This window comes from Calonectris borealis, chromosome 30 (genome assembly GCF_964195595.1).
Source record: "Calonectris borealis chromosome 30, bCalBor7.hap1.2, whole genome shotgun sequence".
NCBI classification, from domain to species: domain Eukaryota; kingdom Metazoa; phylum Chordata; class Aves; order Procellariiformes; family Procellariidae; genus Calonectris; species Calonectris borealis.
Window position 1 is genome coordinate 2,003,972 of NC_134341.1, and position 19,279 is coordinate 2,023,250.

Consider the following 19,279-nt stretch of genomic DNA (forward strand, 5'->3'; position numbering starts at 1 on the left):
GGCAGGGGGGAGTTTGGGGGGGCCCCCCCTGGATCCCCCCCCCTTCTCCTGGAGCGGCGGCTTCGGAGACGCGCACAGAACATTGCTTTTTAATTTAAGCCGTTAAGGTCAGTGGCAGCAAATGGAGCCGTGGTTTAAATCAGGGAATATATAAAAAAAAAAAAAAAAGGGAAAAGGAGGAAAAAAAAGAAGAGGGGGGAGGAAAGGCGGATAAAGACGGACGGACGGACAGGCTGCGGAGGGAGTTTTGGGGGGCTGAGGGGTTGGGGGGGACCCTTCTGGGGGTTTTAGGGGGTTAAAAGGGGTAATTGAGGGTCCTGGTTGGGATAAATAAAAGAAAATAAAAGGTTTTGGGGGGAGGATGCGGGGTGCCCCGGTGGTTTGGGGGGCCCTGGTCGGTGGTTTGGGGGGGAGGATGGCTGCGGGCTGCGGCTGGTGGTTTGGGGGGGCACCCACGGGGGGCACCCACCCACCCACGCCTGTGCAGGCACTGGCACACGCCTCGCACACGCGTTCCTGCACATCTGCACAGACGTGTGTCCCTGTGCAAACCCCGTGTGCACACACCCGCATGCACACCCATGCACACACATCCACACCCATGCACACACATGTACACACATGCACACACATGCACACACATGCACACCCCCATATGCGCACACACCCATGCACACACATGTACACACATGCACACCCATGCACACACATCCACACCCATGCACACACATGTACACACATGCACACACATGCACACACATGTACACACATCCACACCCATGCACACACATGTACACACATGCACACACATGCACACACATGCACACCCCCATATGCGCACACACCCATGCACACACATGTACACACATGCACACCCATGCACACACATCCACACCCATGCACACACATGCACACACATGCACACACATCCACACCCATGCACACACATGTACACACATGCACACCCATGCACACCCCCATATGCACACACACACCCATGCACACCCATGCACACCCATGCACACCCCCCTATGTGCACACGCACCCCGCCGCGCACACGCGTGCTCACAGCCATGTGCACATACACGCGCTCCCCCCACCCACGTGCACCCACACGTCCACGCGCCCCCCAAGATGCGTGCCCCTCGCAGGCGCCCCCGCAGCCCCCGCGCTCCCCCGCGGCGGCAGGCCTGACGGGTGCCTCCCCTCCATCCCGGCTCCTCGGTATTGATTTTCCTTTAATGAAAGTTAATTATAACAATGATTTAATTAATAGCGGCGCGCTGCCTTTATGGCTTCCCGCATTAGGGCTGCCCATAAATACGGCGGCCTGACAGCCCGCGTGGCACCGCGGCCCCGCACCCCACCTGGGGTGACACCGTCCCCCCGCACCCTGGGGGGCCCCAGCACCCTGGGGTGACACAGCCCCCCCTGCACCATGGGGGGCCCCAGCACCCTGGGGTGACACAGTGTCCCCAGCACCATGGAGTGACAGAGTCCCCCCTGTACCATGGGGGGCCCCCAGCACCCTGGGTGTCCCAGTCCCCCAGCACCCTGGGGTGACACTGTCTCCCCCACACCCTGGGAAGCTCCCAGTACCCTGGGGTGACACTGTCCCCCCTGCACCATGGGGGGCCCCAGCACCCTGAGGTGACACAGTGTCCCCAGCACCATGGAGTGACACAGTCCCCCCTGTACCATGGGGGGCCCCCAGCACCCTGGGTGTCCCAGTCCCCCAGCACCCTGGGGTGACACTGTCTCCCCCACACCCTGGGAAGCTCCCAGTACCCTGGGGTGACACTGTCCCCCCTGCACGAAGGGGGGGCCCTAGCACCATGGGGTGACACAGTGTCCCCAGCACCATGGAGTGACACAGTCCCCCCTGTACCATGGGGGGCCCCCAGCACCCTGGGTGTCCCAGTCCCCCAGCACCCTGGGGTGACACTGTCTCCCCCACACCCTGGGAAGCTCCCAGTACCCTGGGGTGACACTGTCCCCCCTGCACGAAGGGGGGGCCCTAGCACCATGGGGTGACACAGTGTCCCCAGCACCATGGAGTGACACAGTCCCCCCTGTACCATGGGGGGACCCCAGCACCCTGGGTGTCCCAGTCCCCCAGCACCCTGGGGTGACACTGTCTCCCCCACACCCTGGGAAGCTCCCAGTACCCTGGGGTGACACAGTGTCCCCAGCACCATGGGGTGACACAGACCCCCCGCACCCTGGGGAGCTCCCAGCACCCTGGGGTGTCCCAGTCCCCCAGCACCCTGGGGTGACACTGTCCTCCCTGCACCCCGGGGGGCCCCCAGCATCCTGGGATGACACTGTCTCCCCCATACCTTGGGGGTCCCCCAGCACCCTGGGATGACACAGTGTCCCCAGCACCCTGGGGTGACATTGTCCCCCCTGCATCCTGGGGGTCCCCCAGCACCCTGGGGTGACATTGCCCCCCCGCACTCTGGGGCGTCCCCCCGCACCCTGGGGTGTCCCAGTCCTCCAACACCCTGGGGTGACACAGCCCCCCCTGCATCCTGGGGGGCCGCAGCACCCTGGGGTGCCACCGTCCCCCCCGCACCCTTGGGGGTCCCCCCGCACCCGGGGGTGACACAGTGTCCCTAGCACCCTGGGGTGACATTGTCCCCCCGCACCCTGGGGGTCCCCCCGCACCCTGGGGTGACACGCCACCCCCCTGGCCTCCCACACGTGCGCACTCCTTGCACACACACGTGCACACACACGTGCCCCCCCCCCCGCGCCCCGTACACCCCCACGCACACACACACGCCCCGTTGGCCGCCAGGGGGCGCGGTGCGCGGTCCCGCCCCCTCCTTCCAGACCCCGCCCCTCCCCGCGGCCCCGCCCCCGCTACGCCCCACCTCCCCGCGGAGGTCGCGCAGCCCCCGGGCCCCGCCGCCTCCCGGCCCGCAGGCGGCGCCGCGGGGGCGGGCGGCGCTCTGGGCGGCGGCACCCGTTGCCTCTCAGTGGTGTTTCCGGGCGGTGCTTCCGGGTGCGCCTGCGCACTCGGTGCCTCCGCGACCTGCCCGCCGCCGGTAGGCCAGGTGAGCGGCGGCGGGCCGGGGCGTGAGGGGAGGCACCCCCGGGGGGGGAGAGACCCCCTCGGTGGGGGCAAGGGAAGGGGGAGAGAGACCGCCTTAGGGTGGGGGAGTGGGAGAGGGATCGCGGGGGGGGGGGGGAGGCCCCCCTCGGGGGGTAGGGGACGGCGAATAGAGACCCCCCCACCACCACTTTGGGTGGGGACAGGGACGAGCGATCCCCCCCCCCCGACCTCAAGGAGCTGGTTGGGGTTGGGGCACCCCCCCCCCGAGTTTTGGGGTGACCTCCCCCACACACACTGAGTTTTGGGGTGACCCCCCCCCACTGAGTTTTGGGGTGACCCCCCACAGACACACTGAGATGTGGGGTGACCCACACACACAGACACTGAGTTTTGGGGTGACCCCCCCACTGTTTTGGGGCGACATCCCCTCACGCTGCCTTTTGGGGTGACCTCCCTCCACGCTGGGGTCTCGCCCTCCACGCTCTGTCCCCTCCAGCCCCCCACCAGGGCTGGGGGTCCCCAGGCTGTGACCCCCCCCCCCCCCCCCGAGCTGCCCTGTTCTCTGTCCTACTGCCCCCCCGGGTGGGTGAAACCCCCTCCCCCCAGGACTCTGCGCTGGAGCAACTCCAGGATCCCAAAATTCCTGAGCCCCAAACTGTCACCATGCTGGCGCTCAGCCAGGAGCTGTCACCTGGGTGACAAAGACATATCCTCCCCCCGCCATTCCCGCATGGCTCAGACCTCCTGTGTGTCCCCAAGTCCCCTGCCTGTCCCCCGGGGACCACCACCCCGTATCCGTGAGGCCGGATCCCACGTGCTGCGGCTCCTCACGTCCCCGTCTCTGTGTGTCTCTTCCAGCCGTGTCCCACGCCTGTGGCCCGCCGTCCCTCGCCATGTACGCCTGTGCAAAGTTTGTCTCCGCTCCCGCGCTAGTGAGTAGTGACAAACCCCTCCTTCGCCCTCCGTGTCCCCTCTGCGGGACGAGGGTGGCGGGGGGGGGTAACGCGTCACCCCCCTCGGGGACACGGGGAGAGGTTTGGGGACATTTTTGCAGTTTTAGAGCCACCCTGAGCCGCACTGGAGGTGAGCGGAGCCCCGAGCGCCCAGCCGCTCTGGTTAAAGATCGTTTGCCGTCCCTTGATGGTTATTAATTACCCACGTGGAGGCGGATAACGGCGCTGGGAGCGAAGCGCCTTTGGCTGGGTGCCGGCCCCGGCGGCACGCAGGATCCGTACGCCGACGCCTGCGGCCACGGGGTGCCCAAGGAGCTCCGCTTCGGTGGCGGGTGCCGGGACAGGCTCTGCCGTTTGGGTGCTGCCGGCTCACGGGGCCGGTTTGGGGGCTACCAGAGGTGGCAGCGGTGGCTTCAGGGGACCCCAGGGTGGAATTTCGCTGCTCTGGGGGAGCGCGGGGTGGGACATCCCCCCCAAAATCTGAGGGTGGCCGTGCTTTGCAGGTGAGGAGGAGCTCGCGGGTGCTGTGCCAGCCCCTCTCGGCCTCTGTGCTGAGCAGCCCCGAGGCCCGGACGGAGCAGGTAAGGCGCCCAACGCGGACTGGGGGGACACGGCGGGGGCCGGGGGGTGCTGAGCACCGGCCCTGGGAGGGGCGTAGGGAGGAGACTGTGCCCCCTGCCCGCTCTGGGGCTCCCCGAGAGGCTGCGGGGAACTCGTTAGGGGGAAACTGAGGCCTGGGGGGGGGGGGCCGGGTGAGGTTCCCCCACCCACCCTCCCGTCCCCCAGGCGCGGCCGGGCGCCCACCGAGCCATCCAGACGAGCGCGGCCCACCGGGACATCGACACCGCCGCCAAGTTCATCGGCGCCGGCGCTGCCACCGTGGGGGTGGCCGGCTCCGGCGCCGGCATCGGCACCGTCTTCGGCAGCCTCATCATCGGCTATGCCAGGTCAGGGGGGGACACCGGGGGGGGTGGAAATGGGGGGCTCGGGGGGCGGCTGCGCCCCCGCTGACCGGCCTCTCCTCTCCCCGCAGGAACCCCTCGCTTAAACAGCAGCTTTTCTCCTACGCCATCTTGGGCTTTGCCCTCTCCGAGGCTATGGGGCTCTTCTGCCTCATGGTGGCCTTCCTCATCCTCTTTGCCATGTGATGGAGCCGGTGACGGTAACGAAGCCGGTGACGGTGACGAAGCCGGCACCCCGCTGCGCCCGGTCCCGCGCCCAGCCGTGACTGCTGGCTGGGGGGCGGGGGAGACCCCCGACGCCGCCACGGGCAGGAGGGGAATAAAGACGGTTTGATAACGGGGTCTCGGCTCCTCGGGTCTCCTTGGTGGCCCCGTCCTGTGTCACTTGCCCGTGGCTGGCACTGGGGCACGGAGGGGACCGCGCTGCCCTGGGCTCGCTTTACCCCCCCTGGGGAGGTGGCAGCGTCCCCAGAGGGGACACCAGGTGCCTGGGGCTGAGCCCTGCTGCCACCCTGAGCCCTCAGCCACGTCCCCGAGGGGACGGGGACATCGTTGATCCCTGGGGACAGCCGGGAGCCCTCGGGACTGCAGCCCGGGCTGACACCTCCATCTTGTCCCTGCCCGGGGACATCACCCCCCTTGGGGACACCTCAACCGGGACCAGCCGCCTGGCAGCCCCAGGACCAGGAGCTGGGGTTTGGGGTGTTCCTGGGTGTTGGGGTGCGGGTGTCAGGCGTGTCCCGGTGTCGGGGTGTCCCGGTGTCGGGGTGTCCCCGTCTCGTTGTCCCCGCAGAATGGAGGGCCCCCCGGGAGGCCTCTCTGTCCCCCCGGAGGCCTCCCTCTCGCTGGCCACCCCCGAGGAGGCGTGGTCAGCCCCGCCCCTCCGCAGTGAGACCCCGCCTCCGAAGCCCCCCATTGGCCCCGGCGCCGTTACCTCCCCTCGGGTCTCGCGAGAGTCTCGCGCGTGGGGAGCGGGGTGGCGGGGGGGGCTCGCGGAGGGGAGGCGGGAGCCCCAGCGCGAGAGGCAGCCAGCGCGAGGCCCCGGCGGCGGCGCGGCCCGGCCCGGCCCTCCCTCAGGTAACCGGCGGCGCCCGGGCTCGGCGGCCCGCGGGGCCGCCCCGGGCGGGGGAGGCGGCGAGAGAGGCGGCGGGGCAGCCCCCGGGGGGGCCGCGGGGAGCCCCGGCCGGCCCCTCCCCCCACAACTCTCCCCGAGTTTTCGTGAGGCAGCTTCTCTGCCGTCCCTGCCCCTTCGCTGATTGACGGCGCCCTCCGGCCAATCGGCTCGCCGTAAGGCCCGGAGTGGCGGGCGGCGCGGCCAATGGTGGCTTAGGGGGCGCCGCGATGGAGCAAGCCCCTCCCCAGGTGGGCGGGGCTGCTGGAGGCAGCGAGGGGCCCGGGCGGTGCCTGAGGGGGGGAGCCCGGAGGCCAGGGGGGCCCCGGCGTGGGGGAAACCCGGGGAAACGGGGGGTTTGGGGGGCTAGGGGTGGAGGTGTGGGGAAGTCAGCGGCATACGGGGCGTCAGGAGTATGGGGGGGGCACGAGGGGTTGGAGTCTGGGGGGCCTCTGGGGTGGGGGCCTTGAGGGGGGCTTGAGGGATTGCAAATAGGGGGGCATGGAGGGGTGGGTGTCTTGAGGGGGTTTTGGGGGTTTGCAAATATGGGGGACTTTAAAGGGAGGGGTGTCTTGTAGTGGGATTCTGGGGGGTGAACCCTGGAGAGGTATTGGGGAGTCTTGAGGGATTGTGGATGGGGGAAATTGAGGGGTGGGGGAACTTTAGAAGATGAGATATTGAGGGGGTTGTCTTTGGAGGTGGTAGATATGGAAGACCCTTCGGCGTGCAGGTCCTGGGGGACCCTGAAGAGATATGGGGTGTCATGGGGGATGGCAGATATGGGGACCTCAGGGGTTAGAGGGGATCCCGGGGGGGGGACCCCTGAGATGCAGGTGCTGGGGTAACCCCTTTAATTGGGACTCTGTCCCCCTCTGGAGGAAGAGGGGTTTGTGCTCAGTGTGGTGGCTTGTGACTCTTTTGGGGCAGCTGGGGAGGATCCAGAGCTACGTGTGGGGGGCTCCCTGTGGCCAGCAGATGTAGAAGGGATGTGGAGAGGTTGTAGGTGCCCACAGGGGGAACAGGGTGTAGGCTGGTGAGTGGCTGTGGGTCTGCAGGGTGTTGGGAGGTGGGGGGCTCTCAGCCCCATCCCACCCCATGCAGTCCCAGGGGGATCAGTGACTCCCACAGCACTGAGTAAAGGAAGACATGCAATCAGCAGAAATAAGAGAATTAAGTAGTTTCTTCCGAAGTCTGAAACGGTGGTTAATTCTCATTCGGGGACTTTGAGAGCTCAAACTTCTGAGAGCTTGGTGAAGCGGTGAGGTTTCACTGTGCTCTTGCTCACCTGCTGCTGGTGCTGTCAAATCTGTTGCCTCTCAGTAGCTCTGACTTTGCAAGCACGACCCGGGCACGTCTCAAAGCTGGTTTGTTCCTACTGCCAGAAGCGTTGGTATGGAGTCCCTCAGCCTTACTAAGGAAAAGAGATCGGCTGGTTCAGGTGTGAGGTGAAATGTGTGTGACAACAAAAACTCCTTGTTCTTGCTCAGCTTTCCCCGTCTTGCTCTTTCTGCCTCTTTCTTTGTTGCCTCCTCTTCACTGAGTCCCATCGTTATCTTTCTGTACGAAGTTATCACTTTTTTCCCTGCTCAGGTCCCTCTAAAGACAACATTTCAATTTAACGTTCAGGAGGACAACATAAAAGTGTCGTTAACACTTCGGCGGACTTCCCAATTTATTTTGCCTCACTGCAGTGCTTGTTGGGCAGGGACTTTCTTCTGCCAGCAGTGTTGAAGGGCACGGTCGGAAGAGGTTGTCTAGTTCTTTGCAAACTGCTTTAAAAATAGTTGTCACTAAAATGCAGTCATTTCTGGAGAGGAATTCAGCAGCAGTTCTGAACCACTGGCTTTGTTGGACGGTTTTTTTGGATTGGGGTTTTCTCAGCAGAGACTAAGAATAACTTCACTGCTTGAATGTGGAGGAGAAGTTTGTGGGAGGTGGATTCAACAGCCAGATTCCCGTTTGGAAAACGAGTAGGGTTAACATCCTTGCTCCTTGTTTCCTTAAAGCGAGAGATCATATTCACCTTCTGTGACATGAGCGGGGTAATTACGGTTGCCAACTGTAATCACTTTGTGGCTGGAGAGTGCTGGAGTGCTTGTTTGCTCTTAGTGTTAAAAACAAACAAACAAAAAAGGAGAGGGTTCGGCTGGTGGAAGCAGCTAGTCGGCAATCGACCTGCGAGGTTTGTAACGATTACCTGCGGCCGGCATGGTCTTTTCTCAGAAGAATGTTTTATTTCTGATCCTAGAAGTTGGTTGGGAATTGAGAAGTGGGAGACTGTTTTAGTGTCCGATAGACCTCACTGCTTTGAGAACTTTAATGCAGCCATGAATTTCCTTAATTGCGTGCCAATCCTTTGGTTATACCTAACTGTAGTATGTTAAACACTTCCTCTCCCTTTTGGCACTTGCCTGACAACTAACTGTAAAAAATTATCATGTCCACCTTACTTACCGCTTAGCCAAACTAGGCGTCTCGTTATTTTAATCTTTCCTTGTAAATCAATCCCTCCAGCTGCTTAACTATATTTTCCTGAATGCCTTCCAATTTGCCAATATCCTTCTGATACCGAATAGCTTGGAGTTGAACGTGGTTTGCATCAGAGTGCTGGAGATCGGGACTTTCCCTCCTCGCTCTCTGTCTGCTCAGATTATAAGAAGGGAAAGTTTTACCCAAACTTTGTGAATATGTTAAACCTTCCCCTTGCAATTTGTCTTTCACTCTAACTTAACTTTCTCCTGTTGAAGGGTATTTCTAACGTTAATTTCTTCTTATTCTTGCTCATATTTGTTTTCTCGAGGTTCCTTATTTTCTAGTCGTCTTCAGCATTTCCCACCGTATATATTTAATGCTCTGATTTTTTTTTTTCCCTCTGTGTGATTTACCAAGGTGTCAGGTGAAAATGAACTTGCTGTTGACACTCAGCCCACCTGGGTAGGTTGGAAGTGTTGTTACCCTTTTTAAGCTGGTCGATGGGACTGTTGTTAGTCCGAGCTAACTTGGAAGCGCCGTACAATCCGTGTGGCACGACTATGATGGTGATTGCATAGATATGCCGTGTAGGAAGATGGCAAAAATAAAAGGACGTGGCTTAAAAAAATCAAACTTCTCATTAATGTCTTTATTCCCACCTCTTCCGAAACCCCTCGGAGCCCGACTGGAGGAGACGCTGACTGGGGAGGACGTTTTCGGGGTGGCTAAAAGTCGGTTTGTGGACGTGGCATGGGGCAGGCAGGAAATTTCCCTCACCCGTTTTGAAAGGTGGGGAAGTTTTGAGAGAGGAAGCGCGAGTGGATAGGTGTGAGAGGATGGTTGTGGAGAAGAAACCGAATCCTCCTTCCGTCCTCCTTGAACACGCAGGAGCCTGCTTGCGAGGTCCACCGGTTTCACCTGATGAGGCAGCCGGCAGGAACTGGAGCTCTTCTGAGGGTGCGCAGCGGGGAGCAGGGCAACCAGGACACATCCTCGCCCAGAGCCGGTCGCTGCCTCTTTGTGGTGGAAACATTTTTAAAATGGCTTAGTAAAATACGCTCAGCTTCTGGCAGGCCTCGTGGTGCACGTGTTGTTTTTTGCAGCATGTGTTAGTAGAGGATCTCTGGGTTGGATTTTGTTTTGGACTCATTTTCTGCTGCATCACATGTGATGCTTTTTCACGTTCTGTTTGGTTTTATTTATCCTTCTGACTTTCTTGGGGGCCTTTTTTTTTCTTTTTCTTCTTTTATTTTTACGTTCCTAGCACTGAGAATTGAGGCCAGATTTCCAAAACTGTTCTTCCCCTAGTCATTTAGCACCCAACTGCCATGCATTTTGAGAGGGCTTTCCAGTGCTGGGAGAAAATATTTTTTTATAACAGACCTTCAGGATTGAGGACCTGTTGCTTCCTGTAACTTCATTATTATTTTTTTTTTTTCCCCCTTTTAATGTAATCCTGTTTCTTGGTTTTGGTTTCAAGGAACTTGTAATACAATGGGTGGATGCTGAGTAGTGTAGGCTGAGCAGCGATGTAAGCAAGGGGCCTGGGTTTCCCTGGGGAGCTAGAAATGGTTTGTTTGGTGTAGAGGTGCGTAGGAAGCTGCCTATAGAGACTAAATCAAAAGCACATTTATAGCCTCGCTTCCTTTTAAATATAAAACTGAGGTTTTAATCAGCCGCATAATGATCAGCCTTCACATCACAGTGTGTCACATCTTTTTGTCTGACTGACAAATTCCTACATTGTGTCACTTGAAGTCCTCAGCGAATCTCTTAATTCTGCTCCTTCTCCGCTTCTTTGAGTCGCTTTGCCCAGATCCGAAAAGTTAAGGCTTAACCTGCGCGCAGCCTTGCTCTGCCGGCAGAAGCAGCGGGAGCAGGAGTTTGAAGCTGGCCAAGCTGCGTCTGTGGCCTCAGCCCTCCTCCCAAGGATGCGCATGCAGGCGGGTAAGCTGCAAGACGGGGCGGTGGAGAGCACGCGCGTTGGAGGACACCAGGATTTCCTAATTTACAGCCCTTGGAGGTGGTGGTATCCACAGAGGTTCCTCTCCAAGCTGCTTGTTGATATTCGTGCACTCGGGTTTGTTCTCCCTCTGTAGAGCTGATATTTACAATGTGTTTTGCTGCAATTAGTCTTGGCTTGTTGGGAGTTTGGCTTAATTGCTTCTCTGGAGTTAATTTCATAATCTTCCAAGAGGTTCTTGCTTCTTTTTTTCCCATCTCCCAATACACCTGGTAGGGCACGTGCTGACACAGAAGTCAGCCGTACAGTAGCCTTTATATAGCACACGCTGTATTTTAATGCATGCCAAAGTTTGACATTTGTTTTTGAAACATGATAAATTCAGTGCCTTAACCAACTCCAACACAATGTGGTTTCATCGAGGCTAAACCTTATTTTAATGTTGGCTAATTATTTAGTGGAGCGGGATTTTGGGATTGCTCTTTCTTCTAAGCTCTTTGCACGCTTTGCTGGGGTGGCGGTGAGAGGCTGAGCTGGCCGGCGTGAATTTTCCTACCTCCGCGTCTTCCTTTTGCTGCTGTACGTGAGCAGGGGCTGCTGTCCTGCATCGGGACAAGCGCAGAGCTGAGCTCCCAGGCGACAGCAGCCGTTTATTGAAGTTTCCCGACGAAAGCAAGGAGTTTGGCTCATGGGGAGCAGCGCCGGGATTGCGAACGGCGCTGCCGCTCTCGTCGCAGGAGCGAGCCAGCCCGCGGAGAGCCTGCAGCGGTCTGGAATGCCGCTCTGCTGTCCCACCCTTGCGCGAGAGAATAAAGCGGCGGTGGAGACGCGGTGCCAGCCGTTGCAAGCTGGTTCATGAATAAACAAAGCTTCTCTGCCAGCTACGGGCCGTGCTACCCACTGGGGGTATTTCTCTGTGCACGCTCTGCAGAGCTAGCCTCGCTTCTGAGCGCTCTTTGTGAGGCACGGCTACCAAATAAATCCTAAAAGAGAAGCTGTACGAAGACGTTTTCCTCCCCTTCTCCCCGAAAAAAGATGTTTGAACCCCTTTAGCGTGAAACGCATGTTGTGCCTGGAGTTCAAAAGTGTGTAAAGCTGCAAAGTTCACCACTTCCCTGCCTTTTGGGGATGCGCTGCCACGCTTGCCGTGCTGCTGTGAGCAGGGCTCTTGCACAGCTTTCTTTTTTTGTGCTTATGGAGAATGTTTTCAGCCCTGGCTGGCAGAGACCTCGTTCTGAATACCATTGTTACTATTTAAAATAAGAATAATAAAAAAGCAGTCTTTCACAGACTTCAGCGTATTAAGGACTTGGCTAGACCTGGACTTGGCAGTGCTAGGGAATAAGCAATGCCCAAATGAGTGTATTTATACCTGTGTAACTAACCGTACCGAGCTGTCTTATACCCTTTAACTGCTTCCAAAGTGAGTAAACCAGACTTGGAGCAGAACATGGCTTTTGGGTTTTCTGCCAAAAAGCTCTTGTTGGTGCTGAGTCTGGTGAGATGAAGGGAACAAATCTTCAAATCGCTAAGCAGTTGATGCCTGCAATTATTTAAAACAGCCGGCGTTTAAAATAGACTTGTTTCTAGAGGTACAGCTGGTCGTGTCCACGGCTGAAGGTGCTGGAAATCCTTAGAAGTTCTGGAAGTGAGGTTGAACTGCCGCTGGTGAAGTTGAAGTAGGTCGTGTGTGGGGAGGGAAAGCTTTGCCAATTAATCTCCTTGCAGTGAAAAGTAAAATTTTCTTCTACCTCGTGCTGTTCTCATTGCAGCAGGATCTGAAGGTAGGCTCGGCAGCCATTCACGGGCCATTCTTCCGCTGTTCCTGCGGTAGGAATATTCCCTTATTTTTTCTTAAGTGTTGGTAAAATAGAGCCGGAGGAGGAGCAGCAGAGGGAGATGAGATCCAAAGGCAGATTGTCACCAGGGGTGACAGCAGCTGGGTGCCAGGTCTCCTGGGATTAACCGTTGGGTCCCGAAAATGTGAAGGCAGAGACTTAGCCGAGCATCCCGCAGCGCGGGGTAGGTTTACTGTGTGAAAACGGGGCTGAGGAAGTTTATCTACAACCTTAATCGGATTAGAAGTCTTTATATGGCAGAGTGCGCTGTTACAAACCTGGAGAGTTTATATAAGAGCAAGCGTTGCTCATCGTCCAGATCCTCACTCTGAACCATGTGCAAAGCAAACATGACGAAACGTGATTTTCTTTTAACATAATCCTGAGCGTGTTGGCAGCGTTTTAATGAGCAAGTACGTTTTCTGGTGGAGGTGGTGAGAAACTTCCTGAGGGATGCGCGCTGTTCTTCGTGTGGATGTTTTTTCGCCTTTCTGCCCCACGCTGCCTTTCCTTTGTTTTTGGAAAGCTCTCTATTTTTAAGGCATATAGAGCACCCGTTTGTATAATCCACGTTTAGGACGCTGTACCTTCATCTATGTAAGATTTCATGTTTTGAATTATGTAAACTATATATAGGAAATCATTGCTTTGTTCACCGCTAAAACGCAATCATTCCAAAGGCGGAATGCAGTTCTAGTTAAACAACTCACAATAATGTACCGGATTTCTAGACGTTGCTTATATTTGGAATATTTCTTGCTCCCCTCTGATTTTAGGGCTTGCATATCAAATAATGATGCCGTAAAATGTGTGTGCCTTTGAATGCTAAATAAATAAAAATGCCCACATGTGATGTAAATAATAACAGGTGGGACAAAATATTTTTACTTTATGACCACGCGTACATACAAGAGCGTCGTGCCTTTCTGTCCCCTGTCCCGCTGGTGCTATTTCAGTTATTTTAATTCATTGACAAGAGTTTTATCCATAGGTAGTCGCTTACATAAGAGGTTTTCCTGTTCTTAACTCCGTGCAGCCTTGACTTTGATCTTCCTTTAAAACTATTCACACACCATTGTGGGGAAAATAATGTTCAAGCTTGACTTGGGCTCTTACGTCCCATTTTCAGCAGCTTTTTTTCTCACTTTCATTGAAACAAGGGCTCTTAAGCGGCTAAATAATTTCAGGAAATGGGACTCCAGTTTCTAGGTCACTTAGGCATTTCCTAGGTAAAATAATGCATTCTCTAAGGCTTGTCATGGCTTTCTTGTAATTATCTCTACTCAGTAAGAAACAGTGGGTCTCTTAGGTTTTTCCTCCCTTTCTTAAACTTGAATTATTTCTCTCTCCTGTAGTAGATCTCTTGCAATATGTTGTCCCTGCTGTGAAGACGTATATAGCTGAAGATGTATCACCGCTAATGAAGAAGCGCAAGGCGACCCGAGAGCTGTAGTGCCAAGATCCGGAGGCTGCCTGCGTGCGTCTTGGAGTCTGCCTTTCCGAGTGTCTGTTTACTCAGTGTGCCGTCGTGCTACAAATTCGAGCCTGTTGGAAGCAATGCCAGAAAAATTTCCTATCTGGTGATCTCTGCTTAGAGCCTCTTTTTCTGCGGGCTGCAGATTGTGGCGTGAAGGAGGAAAGAAAAGCTTTTTGCTTGAGATTGCGGGGAAGGTTTGTGCCGTGTTGCTTTGGCTAGAGTTGGATACAAGTGTGCTCTCGCCTGTTGTCGCTCTGGGTTCACGCTTAGGTTGTTACCTCGCTCCTGGTGACAGATGTGCCTCTGGGTCTAGCCAAAGATGCGGTGTCTGCTCTGATCTTGGAGGTGACAGCAACGGTGGGAACTAAGTGGAAGCTTGTCTGACCTCAGTGGAGAGGCTCGGGGACTTCCATGAAGTTCCTCCCATTTTGGAGAAGCAACCAGTTGTTGATAAACCATGCCTGGGGCCTTGCTGCTCGTTGCGGTGTTGGGGCGGGATGCTGTATTTGATGGGAGCTGGCTAGGTGCTCCCATCAAATACCCTGTCTAGGTGCTGCCAGTGAGTCCTGCTCTGTCTGCTGTCGGGGTCTTGCAGTTCGGACTCTCCCTTGTGTCTTTGTGTAAATACCTTAGGGACATCCCATAGAGTCCATCTTTCCTCCAGAAATTGGGAGTGGAAGCACAACTTTGGCATATGAGTAATTGGATGATGATTTAGAGATGGTCTTTCTCCATCTTCTTGCCTGGGGAAGTTGCTGACTTGCTGGTTTACGTTGGATTTTGTCTCATGTTCATCAAAGGCTTTGAAACCCTTTGGACAGATGCCTTTTCATATTAGAAATCTGATACTTGGCACCTAACTAGAGAAACCTTGCCTGCATTAAAGCATGTTTTGCCAAGCTACGGCTGCTTCGGTGATGTTTGGCAAGGATTAGTTAAAGTAGGTATTTGAAGAGCAGCAGCTACTTCTCTCTCAGGAATCTGACCGTGATAGGAGGAGCAGGAGGATGCGTGCTGTTACTGCAATGAAATCTGACCTCCTCGCACCTCGAAAACGCCGAACCCAGAAGTGCTCACAAGGCATCTGCACACTGGTGTCCCTCAGCTCGATGTTAGAGAGCAGAAGGACCTCCTGCAGACGGTTCCAGATCACTGGAGTTTCTTGCGGTTGGTCTCACTTGTTTTTTTCACCGTGGTGTTCTGCATAGATTAAAAAAACCCAATATCCTTCCCTTTTTGCTGCCTGTGATGCGTGGGCAGCCCCGTGGCTCGGCTGGGGCCCAGCCGCACCAAGATGACACCAGACTTTCTCTAACACCTTGCTCCGAAGTCGGAGGCCAGGCCAGATCTGATCAGGAGGCTCTTGGACAATGGAGCTTCTATAATGGTTTTTATCCTGCCAGACCCTAATGTGGAGGCAACGTTAACAAATTACACTTTTTGTTATGGTAACGGTAAACTCATTACTGTTTATATGAGGGTTATAAACAGTGTAAGTTGTGTAGCTGGGAGGACTGGTGGAAGCTGTGCTGGGAAAAGCCTTCCAGCCGGGAGCTCTCAGCCAAGGGGGTTTGTGGCTCTAACTGCAGGGGAAAAGCTTTTCTGGTCTCAGCTAAGTCTCTCATGGCTGATGCACTGGTTTGGGGCCCGTGTTATTCCTTTCGCTGGAGTTTGTTTTACGTTTGACGGGACGCTGACAATGCCTCCCTATCCCATCGCTCACGCACTGAGAGGAAGAGAGCGACTCTCATCCGTGGCTGTTGCTTCATGTAAGGTTTGACCCTTTTCCCAAAGCACGTGGAAATACTCTTTGCAACCGGGCTGTTAATTTGCTCCTGTGGGAGCTGAGGAGAGCTGCTTTTTAAGTCACTTTAGGGCCAAATGTCGTGCCTGGTAGGAAAGGTTGTTCTTCTGATAGCAGCAACTGCAGCTTGCTGAGGTGGTGAAGCTCCAGGGCTGTTTTAAGGCACTTGCAAGTGAGAAGCGAGGGTGTAGTGCATCTTTGATGCTATCGAGGTGATGGTGTCCCAGCTATTTGGGGATGCTCTTGCGGATAGGGGATCCTCTACAAGCTTGAGAGCAGCGCTGAACACTCAGAAAGGTACGGTCAGATGGTAAGTGGTTGGACTTTGCTTTCACCCTGCGCTGTAGGTTAACTCGTAATGACTTGTTAAATACTGTATGTCTGTTGGAGATTTACTTCAAGCAAGTTCCTTGCCAATATTCCAGTTTATACAGTTGGGTTTGCTTTATCAAGCTTATAAAGCATAAGGGTGTTATGCCTCTAAAGCAGATTTTATAGCATCGGCTTTTGGCCTTCTTTCCCAGATGACAATTTTAAGCTCTGTTGTAGCTTTTCCGTTACAAAGCAAACATTCTCACTCCTTCCCTCACACCCCAAAATAACTTTAAAGTCAAAGCCTAGGACTAACAGCAGCCTGTGCATTTTCACTAAGCTCGGTGGTGGCCTCTCCCTGTAAAACTTAAAATCTTTCGCAATGTCTTTGGGTGTGTAATAGCTGGTGATAGTCAAACAGAGATCTGGGAACCCAAAGGTGTAGAACAAGCTCCGTTCCTAAGTCCCTGCAGGCACCTAATTTAGTTTGAGAGTCAGCAGTCATTCAGCAGTGGAAATTAGGTGCCAAATTGACTTTACAAAGCACCTAAAAGCAGGTTGGGCTCCTAGCCCTCTGTCTTGTAGAGCTAACCCTGTGACAAGGAAGCCTAAATGTTGAAGTGGCTTGTTGTCTTGGTTTTTTTTGAAGGAAGAACTTGACCTATTCGTTTTTACCCCACTTTACGATGGATTATGGTGCTCCAGATCATCTCCGCAGTGTTGTACGTTGTTCCAGGGTAGCGTGGGGAATGCCGACGCTAAAGCCCAGCCAAGCGCTGTGGAAGGACTGGGTTCCTCTCCATGCGTTTTCTGGGGGCAGCTGCCTCTTGCTGCCACCTCTGTGACCCTGCTGATCCCAACCTATTCAGAGCACAGTGTGCTGAATATTCATTTCGATGGTCAGGAAGCTCGAGGCAGAGAGCTGTTAATGACTGCACTTAGAAAAATAATAAAGAGCCTTTCCTGGAACGGTCTCAAAGCAACATGTTTCCTTCCTTGCATTTTAGTGGGAAATCTCTTACTATTTTTGAGAGCTTGGGGCAGTGCCTTATATTTCCTTCTCTTTTGGCTAGCGGAGTAGAAATGGCCGCCTTAGTCTGACTTTCTTTCCCTCGTACTTACCAAAAAGCCGTTTGGTTTTTTGTTTGCAACCAACCTCTCTTCCAGTTCCAGCTCCCAGTGGCAATTACGGATTCTGTCTCGAGTCTGCCTGCGATCTTGTATATTCTCCTGTAGTAAGATGTATGCTACAGCACAGATTCTGTGCAGCCATCTATAATAATCTAGTTTATTGTGGTTTTATCTCTTCTTCCCAGTAGCAGTGTACTGCCTGTCCTTGGGGCTTGGTCTAGTGTCTTGAGCGCTATTTGTGTTTGAATAGGCTTGTTTGTATCACGGCTCTGGTTGTTAATGCTCTTGGCATGGCTCCCAGGTCTCAACAAAGTTACCCAAATTGATCTGGGATGGCCTTGCGACTCATTAGTCTCTGAGAATTAATCCCATGTAGCTCAGTCTCATAAAAAGTTAACTCCTAGCTCTGTTTTACCTTTTGCATTAAACTGGCGTGCCAAAAGTGGGAGAGTAGCGAGGAGCACAGTGACTCGATCAAGGAGAAAACAAGCTTTGCCTGCCGTAGGTGTAGTAGTACCCAGGCTGTATCTCGCAATAATCCCAGGTGACGAAGCCTTCTGTGGGAAGACTTCTTTCTCTTTTTTTGGTAAATATGGGGATTATTAGAAGAACGCTGTTTCTGATCCAGTTCTGCCTTTGCTCCTGCTGTCAGCTAAGTACTCTAATTTTCCTACAAAAACCGCAGCCCTCCCTGGGTCCTCCACCCTTCTTGAAAACTCTTTGCCCTATTTAATAGCCCGGGACAATTGCAAACAGGTTTTCTGTATTGCCTGTTGGTAGAAAGACATCTTACCTTTAGCTGCACCTTTGCTTGGACTTGTTCCTGCACGCCTGAGGCTGGTGTTTGTGATGGGGTTTACATCTGAGTGTGAAGGGTGCTTTTTAATTTTGGAGAGTAAAACAGTTATAATCTCTGTGCCAGTACGCATCCTGCAGTGATACAGGACGGGGCAGTTGCACTGAACCATCTGGGTATCCTCTTTTTGCTCGCAGATAGCATCGCCTGTCTCGGATGAACTCCCTCGTCCTAGAGCCCCTGGTAAGAGCCTTTTTGGGGCGCTGGGTGCCACAGTCACCACGGTGTCGGCACTGATCCTGACACCGAGGCACCAACGCAGTTATCCCGTGTGATTTGTCCGCTTTTCCTCGCCACCTCTCCTTCCGTCGTTGCCATAACTCTTGGCAGACTTTTAAAACTGATGCTGAAATTCCCTAAATTGTCCCTTTTCGCAGTGCAGCGCTCGAGCAATTGTTTGTTCTTGTGGAGGCTGCAAATCTGAGGGGCAAGAGAGCGCGATGGGAGACTGAAGCCTTTTACTGGAATCTGAAAAATAACCGTAGGTAAACTCACGCAGAGACAGAATATAGAGCGAGGGAGGCTTGATCGTACCTGCAGGCATCTGTTCATCTCTTGGAAGCTAACAGCCCTTTTGTTTCTGCACCGCGCCTTTCACTGACAGTCTTCACTTACAGTCAGTTCCCTGGGTACGTCCTTTCTCTTGATGTCCCTATCTCTAGCAATTTTCTTTCTTCTAACTCATTTTGTAGCTCATTCTTCACTCGCATCTTCCTAGGCGAGTAAATTTTAGCAGAGAGAGACTTCTGTCAGCAGAGCGTGCAGTTTGCTTTTGTTTTCTGTTCTACTTTAAGCCTATTTTTAGGAGGTTGCTCTGCAGCTCTTTTGGTTTTGTTTCATAGTTGGTGCAACCTCTAGCTTTAATTTTGTGGTCATATTAATGTAAAGTTTATCCTTATGATTTATGGGAATAAACCATAAATGTGCTTGTACTGGTATACTAGTAAGCGCGTTCGTGCTGGAGAGGAGAGCTGTGCTGGCAAACTCGAAGCAGAACGATTTTTGCGTATGCCCAAGCGTTCATTGGGGTCTGAAGTATTTCAGCTTGTCTTGCAAGGCACAGATGCAAGAGTGTTGGGCACAAGCATTCCTGCAATAACAATAGTCACATGCAAGTACAACAATAGAGCTTTATTTTTAGAGCATTTTTCATACCAACTCTATCCCCCAACGTTCAGCAGAGTTAATGACCTGGGAGTTTCTTCCATCTTAACGCTGAGGTTTAAGGAAAAGGGGTTTCTTTTGATGGGGATTTAAGGTGATCCAGAAAAAAGGTGCTTTCCAGTTGGTGGGAGCTGTGTGAGGGTCCCAGTGTTGGGCGCAGGAGATGTTGGGCCACCGT

The 19,279-nt window shown here is 54.5% G+C and overlaps 2 protein-coding genes across 9 annotated transcripts in view; both read left to right on the plus strand.

The window, feature by feature from the left end:
• Positions 1-2,959: 2,959 nt before the first annotated feature.
• On the plus strand, positions 2,960-5,314 carry ATP5MC2 (ATP synthase membrane subunit c locus 2). The gene is made up of 5 exons (XM_075133827.1): positions 2,960-3,059; positions 3,917-3,990; positions 4,515-4,592; positions 4,798-4,958; positions 5,045-5,314. The coding sequence occupies exons 2-5, from the start codon at positions 3,952-3,954 to the stop codon at positions 5,157-5,159; spliced, it is 393 nt and encodes a 130-aa protein (XP_074989928.1). The 5' UTR covers positions 2,960-3,059; positions 3,917-3,951; the 3' UTR covers positions 5,160-5,314.
• Positions 5,315-5,946: 632 nt separating this feature from the next.
• Positions 5,947-19,279, plus strand: part of LOC142073706 (cyclic AMP-dependent transcription factor ATF-7) — a 66,226-nt gene continuing 52,893 nt past the window's right edge. For 4 of the 8 annotated variants that reach the window (XM_075133793.1, XM_075133794.1, XM_075133791.1 and 1 more), the window contains exon 1: positions 6,870-7,522. The gene's annotated coding sequence lies outside the window, so the exon portion shown is untranslated. Of the gene's footprint in view, positions 6,051-6,867; positions 7,523-19,279 lie in introns of those variants that run through there. The other 4 variants (XM_075133792.1, XM_075133796.1, XM_075133801.1 and 1 more) reach the window with 4 other exon arrangements.

What these genes read in the sequence shown, in the direction of transcription:
- ATP5MC2 (XM_075133827.1), top strand. Translation starts at nt 3,952, where the DNA reads ATGTACGCCTGTGCAAAGTTTGTCTCCGCTCCCGCGCTA. An exon ending in TTGTCTCCGCTCCCGCGCTA is followed by an intron (nt 3,991 to 4,514) that starts GTGAGTAGTGAC and finishes CGTGCTTTGCAG; the next exon opens with GTGAGGAGGAGCTCGCGGGT. An exon ending in CCGAGGCCCGGACGGAGCAG is followed by an intron (nt 4,593 to 4,797) that starts GTAAGGCGCCCA and finishes CCCGTCCCCCAG; the next exon opens with GCGCGGCCGGGCGCCCACCG.